Here is an 8,134-nt window from a genome sequence, read left to right on the forward strand (position 1 = left end):
GAGGACTTCTACCACGACCTGCCCTGGCGCCCGGCTGAGGGCTCCAGCACCAATGCCTGTCGCCGTGAGTGCCCACACTGGCACCAACTCCTGGCACAGTGATCCTGGTGTTGGGGCTGGGAGGCTGCACTGTGCCAGGGGTTTTGGGATGCTGCATGGTGGATGTGGTTGAGTGGAGAGTGGCATCCTGCAGACAGGCCGGGAGGTTTTGGGGTGCTGCATGCTGTAGTTGGGGAGGTTTGAAGTTGTGGTGGCTGCATATCAGGGTAAGGGGAGTCCAGGCTGGGGAGATTTGGCACTGGGGGTGCTATCTGGCAGGTGGAGGCTGGGGTGCCACGTGCCATGCTGCGGTGCTGTCCTCGCAGGCTGCGACTGCAACGAACACTCACGGCGGTGCCACTTCGACATGGCCGTGTTCCTGGCCACGGGGAACACCAGCGGGGCTGTGTGTGACGACTGCCAGCACAACACCATGGGCCGCCGCTGCCACCTCTGCAAACCCTTCTACTACAAGGACCCCACCAAGGACCTGCGGGACCCTGCGGTGTGCCGAGGTCAGTGCCAAGGGGTGTGATGTGGGGCAGGCTCTGCAGGGTGGTGCCATGGTGGTCACAGTGCTGACTCTCTCTGCACCCCCAGCCTGTGACTGCGACCCTGAGGGCTCTCTGGATGGTGGGCTGTGCGACGGAGCTGATGACCCAGCCAGGGGGCTGATTGCAGGGCAGTGCCGCTGCAAGGAGCACGTGGCTGGTCCCCGCTGTGACCGCTGCAAACCTGGCTTCTTCGGCCTCAGCACCGAAAACCCACAAGGCTGCCAGCGTAGGTACCCAGGTGGCACCCACTGGGGGCAGGTGTGTGGTTTGGCATTGCTGCACAATGCTGGCTTTCCGTGCAGGGTGCCACTGTGACCCCCGTGGCACAGTGGCCCATGGCAGCCAGTGTGACCCTGTTAGCGGGGAGTGCTTCTGCAAGCGGCTGGTGACGGGGCACAACTGCAACCAGTGCCTGGTGAGTGGGGCTGTGCTGGGGCCCATGCACAGTTCTCAGTGCTGTAGCATCACAGCTGGGCACTCCCTGACACCCTTGCCCTCTGCAGCCCGAGCACTGGGGGCTGAGCCATGACCTCCAGGGCTGCCGGCCCTGTGACTGCGATGTGGGAGGTGCCCGCAACAACCTGTGAGTCTTTGTGGGGATGCAGGGGGCAAGGGGCATCCCTGACAGCATCAGGGCTGATGGTGCTGCTGGGGTACCAGGTGTGCCATGGAGACAGGGCAGTGCCAGTGTCGCAGCCATGTGATGGGACGGCAGTGTGAACAGGTGGAGCCTGGTTTCTACTACATCAGTCTGGACCATTACACCTACGAGGCTGAGGATGCTCGGCTGCATCAGGTAAGGCATGAAAGTGTCCCTGGGGAGGACATCAGGCAGTGGGTGCCCCTTTGCAGGGTCCCTAAGCCAGCGGTGGTCTGCCTTGCTGTCCAGGGCAGAGCAGTGTCTGCTGGCCAAGGCAATTTTTAGTGTCCCATCTCACAACCCCCACTTGCACCAGGGCTCGGTGGTGGAGCGTGAACCCCCCCCAGACCGCCCAGCTTCATGGACGGGGACAGGTTTTGCCCGCATGTTGGAAGGTGGCTGGCTGGAGTTTCATGTGAGTGACGTGCCTTTCTCCACCGAGTATGATGTGATCATCCGCTATGAACCCCAGGTGAGCACCACATGGTGAAGCCTGTGATGGAGCGTATTTCCAGACTGGGAGGTGGTGGTGGGAAGTGCCAGACCGTGAGGCTTTTTGACACTGCCTCTTCTCTTCCGGCAGCACCCAGAGGCCTGGCAGGAGGTGAGGCTGAAGGTGCTGCGTCCCAGCCCTGTCTCTGCCAGCAGCCCTTGTGGAAACACCATCCCAGCCGATGACCAGCTCTCCACCAGCCTCCCCTCTGGTGCCAGGTGAGTGTTTTGCTGGGGCTGGGCTGTGCTGGGGCTCAGTGGAGGCACATGGCTGCCCTTGCTCTGCTTTGCCACCACCAGGTATGTGTTGCTGCCCCAGCCTGTCTGTCTGGAGAAGGGTGTCTCCTACACCATCCGCCTGGAGCTGGGCTGTGCTGCTGCACGGAAGGATCCCACCGCCAGCGTGCTTATTGATTCGGTGAGGGGCAGACAGGCAGTGGGATGAGGGACAGCAACCCTTGAGGGGGACAGGATGCAGCAACAGGGGGACATGGGAAGAGAGGGGCATGACATCCTATTGACTCGCCCCCCAGCTGGTGCTCCTGCCCCGTTACTCCTCGCTGGAGATGTTTATTGCGGGTGACCCCAGCTCCATGAAGCACCGAGAGACCTTCGAGCGGTACCGCTGTGCCCAGACATTCCACGCTGCAGGGCCCTCGCCTGTGGCCGAGCCCTGCTCCAGCCTCCTGCACAGCCTCTCGGCCATCCTGCATGACGGGGCGCTGCGTGAGTACAGCTCTGTACCCTGACCTAAGCCCCATCCCACATCAGCCAACACTGACCCTGCTGTCTGCCCGCAGCCTGCCTCTGCAATCCTCAGGGCTCGCTCAGTGCTGAGTGCCAGCCCCAGGGTGGGCAATGCCAGTGTAAACCCAATGTCATGGGACGGCGCTGCGACCGCTGCTCCCCAGGAACCTTCAGCTTCGGGCCAGGCGGGTGCCGACGTGAGTGCCAGCTGGGCAAGGAGCCTGGGCACACCAGGTCTGGGGGTGCCAGGAGGGGATGCTCTCTGCAGCCCAGGGGCAGACGCCGTGGGTGCTGTGCCTTCCAGCGTGCCAGTGCAGCCACGAGGGTTCAGTGAGCACTGTCTGCGACAGCACCACAGGGCAGTGCCCCTGCCGTGAGGGTGCCCATGGACCACGCTGTGACCGCTGCCAACCTGGCCACTGGGGCTTCCCCTTCTGCCGGCCCTGCCAGTGCAATGGGCACGCTGAGAGCTGCGACCCTCGGACGGGCAGCTGTCTGCGCTGCCGTGACCACACAGATGGGGAGAGGTGCCAGAGGTAGGGGGGGTATGTGCCCAGACCAGGGCAGGGTGCTGCCAGCAGCCCTGGCCCCTGCTGACCTCCTGCCCACAGATGCGCAGCCGGGCACTTTGGGAACCCAGCACTGGGCTCTGGGCAGCACTGCCGGCCCTGCCCCTGTCCTGACGGGCCCAGCACCCCCCGCCACTTTGCTGCCTCCTGCTACCAGGACAGCCGCTCCCAGCAGGTTGTCTGCCACTGCAGCCCTGGATACACAGGTGGGTGCACCCGCAGCATGCTCAGTGCCCTTGGGAGTCCCCCACCCCCAGGCACTGCCCAGCGCTCTGTGCCCACAGGTCCCCGCTGTGATGAGTGTGCCCCTGGGTACTATGGAGACCCGCTGCAGCCTGGTGGGCGCTGCCTGCCCTGCCAGTGTCATGATAACATCGACGTGACGGACCCTGAGGCGTGTGACCGGCGCACAGGGCAGTGCCTGCGCTGCCTCTACAACACAGCAGGGCCACACTGTGCTGAGTGCCAGCCCGGCTACTACGGAGATGCCACACGGCACAGCTGCAGGCGTAAGTACCCACTGCCACATCGAGACAGACTTGCCCCCAGCATCTGGCACATCCCTGGGGACCATGTGCACCCATGGCTGCCCTTGCTTTTGCACAGTGCTGTGGGGTCCCTGCAGCTCTCAGCTGTCTCCTCTGCCCAGGCCCAGCATTGTGGCCCCATCCCTGTCCCCATGCCCAACTTGCCCCGTCCCATCCCTATCCTCATTCCATGCCCATTCTTGTCCCTACTGCCATCTCATTACCACTGTCATCCATCTGTCCCCATACCATCCTTATTCAATCTCTATCCCGACCCTGTCACATCTCTATTCCATCCCTATCAGTGGTCCTCGTGCTGCTCTCATTCCTCCCAGCTCCATCCAGTCCCCACCCCATCCCTGCCCATTCTCTGTCTCCATCCTGCCTTCACCCTTATCCATCGCCATCCCATCCCTGCCTGTTTCCCCAATTCAATCCTCAGTTTCATCCCCATCTCTGTACTCATCCTGTCCCCATCCCCTCCCAATCTTCCTCCCATCCCTGTCCCCGCTTAGTGCTTGTTGGTTCCAGGTTGCTCCTGCAACCCCCTGGGCACCGACGCCAGCACCTGTGGGCCCCAGCAGTGCCACTGCGACAGGCACAGTGGGCAGTGCCACTGCTTGCCCAACGTGGAGGGTCAGAGCTGCGACCGCTGCAGTCCCAACTTCTGGAACCTGGCCAGCAGGCAGGGCTGTCAGCCCTGTGCCTGCCACCCCCAGCACGCACTGTCACCTGCCTGCAACCAGGTGAGACACAGTGGGGATAAAGGACAGGGGGATGGGATGAGGCTGGGAATGCCCTGCAGCAGTGCCAGCCCCAGCCACGCTATCTGTCAGTTCACAGGGCAGTGCTCCTGCCGGCCAGGCTTTGGGGGCCGGACTTGCACCGACTGCCAGGAGCACCACTGGGGTGACCCACGGCAGCAGTGCCGAGGTGAGAGCTGGTGCCAGCAGGGGGACCACAGCGGGCCCCGTGGCACACTGACACCACTCTTCCTGCAGCTTGTGACTGCGACCCCCGTGGTGTAGCCAGTGCCCAGTGCCACCGCAGCAGCGGCCACTGTGACTGCCGGCCTGGCATCTCTGGAGTCCGCTGTGACCAGTGTGCCCGAGGGTTTTCTGGTACCTTCCCTGCCTGCCAGCCCTGCCACCCCTGCTTCGGGGACTGGGACCGTGTGGTGCAGGACCTGGCTGCCCGTGCCCGGGCGCTGGCACAGCGGGCCAGCCTCCTGCAGCACACCGGGGCTGCCGGCGCCTTTGAGGGCACCTTCCGACGGCTGGAGGAGAACCTGGCCACCGTGCGTGACGTGGTGGCCACCCGCAATGCCACCGCCGCTACTGCTGCCCACTTGACACATGCCACAGAAGGGCTGCGGTGAGCACCCGGCACTGGGCATGGCTCCCAGGGTGGCCCCAGGGGCGGGTGGTCACCCCTTTCCCTTGCAGGCGGCAGATCGAGGAGGCAACGGAGAGGCTGACGCGGTTGGAGGCGGAGCTGACGGCTGCTCAGGATGCCAACTTCAATGCCAGCCACGTGCTGAACGCCGTGGATCGGGGTGCCCGCTCCCTCAACCACAGCCTGCAGGACCTGGAGCAGCGGCTACACGCCCTCAAGACCTCCAATTTCCTCGGTGAGCCACAGCACAGAGCCAGGCTGGGGTGGTGGGGCTGTGGCCGGCCGTCTGACAGTGCCCCTGCTGCCCTCAGGTGCCTATGACAGCATCCGCCAGTTCTTTGGGGAGTCGCGGGAGGCCGAGCGCCGGGCAGATGCCTCCACCCGCGCTGTGCCCAGCCCCATCAGCACCTCGGCAGCCACCCGTCACCGCACAGAGCAGCTCCTGGCCAGCCACCGGGATGACTTTAATCGCTACAACGCGGCCAGTCGGCGGGCACTGATGGACCTGGCAGAGCGGGCACAGGCGCTGAGCCTGCAGACGCTCAACGAGAAGGTGGGATGCAGGGATGGGACCAGGGGGATGGCTCCCAGAGCTGCCCTGATCCCGCACTGCCTTGCAGGTCTGTGGTGTGGTGGGCAATGTGCCCTGCGCTGAGAGCCCTTGTGGGGGTGCTGGGTGCCAGGATGAGGATGGGGGACGACGCTGTGGGGGTCTGAGCTGTGGTGGAGCCGTGTCCAAGGCTGACAGTGCACTGGACCGGGCACACCATGCCCAGGAGGAGCTGCGGCAGGCTGGCAGCGACATGGCCCAGCTCTCCCACAAGGTGTGTGGCACACAGGCGGTGGTGGGAGCAGGCAGCACAGCCATGCGCCCCAGCTCTTGGGGCTGGCACTGAGGGTCTCTGCCCATGCTCAGGTGGCTGAGGCCAAGGGGAAGGCGGATGAGGCTCGGATGAGAGCACAGGCAGCCCTGGACAAGGCGAACCAGACCAGGGCCCGAGTGGAGAGCTCCAACAAGGAGCTGCGGGAGCTAATCAGCCATGTCAAGGCCTTCCTGAGCCGTGAGTGCCGGCATGCCGGGAGGGTTGGGCCCCCTGCCCTGTGCTGTGGGGCTCTGCACCTGCACCACACTGCGCTGACCCTGCACCGCACCACACTGTATGGTCCCCATGCTGTGGCTGTGCCACCCCTGCCCAACACTGCATTGCATGGTCTCTGCCCTGCCCCAACCATCCTGTGCCCTCCAACCATCTCCTGTCCCCTGCCCTCTGCTCCCTCTGCCGCTCAGTCTGCCTGTCCCTTCAATCCTGGGGTGCTGCAGGGGACACACTGACTGCTCCCACCCACAGAGGAGGGGGCTGACCCTGAGAGCATCGAGGTGGTGGCCAGCCGGGTGCTGGAGCTGTCGCTCCCGGCCGCCCCGGCCCAGATCCACCGCCTGGCTGAGGAGATCAAGACACGAGTGCACAGCCTGGCCAGCGTGGACGCCATCCTGGAGCAGACAGCCGGTGATGTGCGTCGAGCTGGGCAGCTGCTGCAGGATGCCCAGCGGGCCAGGTGAGCCCAGGGATGTGGGGGTGCAGTCCCTCCAGAGCCCCCCAGCACAGGCTGGTGCTGAGGCCTTGCCATCCGGCTGTAGGTTGCGGGCAGAGGGTGTGCGGGGCACAGCCGAGGCGGTGCGGCAGGCGCTGGAGGAGGCACGGCAGGCCCAGGGCATGGCCGAGCAGGCACTGCAGCAGGCTGCCGGTGACATCCAGCACAGCGAGAGAACCCTCGGCACAGTAAGAGCCTTGTCCCCGCCATCACAGCTCCGTGGGAATGCTCAGGGCCCCATCCCCACTGTGCGGGCAGTCTGACCACACCAGTCCCCTGTGCCACTCTACCCTAGATGCAGACCCAGACGGGGAGTGCAGAGCGGCAGCTGGCAGGCGCCATGGAGCACATTGGGCTCCTGGACAGACAGACGGACGCCCTGAAGGTGAAACGTGCCAACAACAGCCTGGCAGCCGCGCGCGCCCAGGAGGCAGCGAGCATCGCATGGGACCGCGCCGGCGAGGCCAAGCAGGTGGGTGGGGGCACGGAGGGCAGCAGGGGGGCAGCAGGGGTACTCTGAGGGTCCCACTGACCAGCCTCGCTGCTCAGCAGGTGCTGGAGGGGCCGCTGAGGGACCGGTACCGGACGGCTCAGGAGATGGTGGAGCACCGGGCGCAGGGAGCACGGCAGGCGGGCAGCCGGGCACAGCAGCTGCGGGACGAGGCCGCGGGGCTGCTGCAGGATGCCCAGGGCAAGCTGCAGCGGCTGCGAGGTGAGGCCAGGGCAGGAGGGCGGGGGGTTGCAGTGGCAGGGTGCCGGGCTGACCTATGTCCCCCCTGTCCCTGCAGTGCTGGAGGAGGAGTACGAGCGGAACGAGCGGGTGCTGGATGCCAAGGCAGCCCAGCTGGGTGGGCTAGAGGCCAGGATGAGGGAGGTGCTGGACACCATCAACCAGCAGGTCCAAATCTACAACACCTGCCAGTGATCCCCCGGAGGGGCCTGCACCTCCTCGCCGGAGCCCCCAGCCTTGCCCCCCAGCCTCTGCCTGCCCCCGCAGTGGTGGGCAGGGTGGGGGCTGCGGGGCACCCCCGTGTGAATAAATTTACAGAGCAAGACCGCCTCCCCTCCGCCCCGTGCCGTGGGCCTCGTGTCCTCCCCGGGGGCCCACGGCGGCTTCTCTCGGGGTGGGAGCTGCTCGTCTGCAGGCGTGGGGCACTGCGGGGCTCGGGGTCGGGCGGTGGGGCCGGGGGCTGGCTGTGACATTGGGGACACACTCGGATTGGCACGGACCGGCCTGGGACCACTGCGGATCAGACGCGGCACCCCCACGGACCGGACCGGGACCCACGGCCGGGATCGGGTCCCCCAGTTGCCATGGGAACGCGCCGGCGGCCGCCCCCACTGCGCGTCACGTGACCGCACGCCCCTGCCGCCGCGCTCCCGCGTCACGTGGGCGCGCCCGGCGGCTCCCGGAAGTGCGTCACGGGCTCGGGCCTGTCTCCGTTGTCGGCCCGCTCGGAACTTCGGCGCGGCACAAACAGACCGGAGCGGCGGGCGGGGCCGTGAGTGCGGGGCGGGCCGGGCCGGCCGGGCCGGGGCGGCGGAGGGGCCCGCGCGCCGCCAGGGGCGGCCACGCGA

The 8,134-nt window shown here is 66.1% G+C and overlaps 2 protein-coding genes across 3 annotated transcripts in view; both read left to right on the forward strand.

The window, feature by feature from the left end:
• The window catches only part of LAMB2 (laminin subunit beta 2), an 11,823-nt gene extending 4,210 nt beyond the window's left edge, over nt 1-7,613 (forward strand). For both annotated transcript variants that reach the window (XM_027640703.1, XM_027640705.1), the window contains 26 exons: nt 1-64; nt 366-554; nt 640-819; nt 896-1,008; nt 1,097-1,176; nt 1,254-1,389; nt 1,550-1,705; nt 1,817-1,944; nt 2,026-2,143; nt 2,259-2,451; nt 2,526-2,669; nt 2,777-3,008; nt 3,084-3,247; nt 3,326-3,550; nt 4,100-4,314; nt 4,405-4,501; nt 4,570-4,942; nt 5,014-5,198; nt 5,275-5,516; nt 5,584-5,787; nt 5,880-6,024; nt 6,313-6,520; nt 6,603-6,744; nt 6,852-7,028; nt 7,109-7,268; nt 7,345-7,613. The exon at nt 1-64 is cut by the window's left edge and continues 60 nt beyond it. In XM_027640703.1, the coding sequence (XP_027496504.1) occupies nt 1-64; nt 366-554; nt 640-819; nt 896-1,008; nt 1,097-1,176; nt 1,254-1,389; nt 1,550-1,705; nt 1,817-1,944; nt 2,026-2,143; nt 2,259-2,451; nt 2,526-2,669; nt 2,777-3,008; nt 3,084-3,247; nt 3,326-3,550; nt 4,100-4,314; nt 4,405-4,501; nt 4,570-4,942; nt 5,014-5,198; nt 5,275-5,516; nt 5,584-5,787; nt 5,880-6,024; nt 6,313-6,520; nt 6,603-6,744; nt 6,852-7,028; nt 7,109-7,268; nt 7,345-7,481 (4,407 nt within the window). In that variant the 3' untranslated portion in view covers nt 7,482-7,613. The remainder of the gene's footprint in view (nt 65-365; nt 555-639; nt 820-895; nt 1,009-1,096; nt 1,177-1,253; nt 1,390-1,549; nt 1,706-1,816; nt 1,945-2,025; nt 2,144-2,258; nt 2,452-2,525; nt 2,670-2,776; nt 3,009-3,083; nt 3,248-3,325; nt 3,551-4,099; nt 4,315-4,404; nt 4,502-4,569; nt 4,943-5,013; nt 5,199-5,274; nt 5,517-5,583; nt 5,788-5,879; nt 6,025-6,312; nt 6,521-6,602; nt 6,745-6,851; nt 7,029-7,108; nt 7,269-7,344) is intronic.
• Nucleotides 7,614-7,960: 347 nt separating this feature from the next.
• Nucleotides 7,961-8,134, forward strand: part of USP19 (ubiquitin specific peptidase 19) — a 21,639-nt gene continuing 21,465 nt past the window's right edge. Inside the window, 1 exon segment of the mRNA XM_027640122.1 lies at nt 7,961-8,058. The gene's annotated coding sequence lies outside the window, so the exon portion shown is untranslated.

This window comes from Corapipo altera, unplaced genomic scaffold, assembly GCF_003945725.1.
Source record: "Corapipo altera isolate COAL_440 unplaced genomic scaffold, ASM394572v1 55, whole genome shotgun sequence".
NCBI lineage: Eukaryota > Metazoa > Chordata > Aves > Passeriformes > Pipridae > Corapipo > Corapipo altera.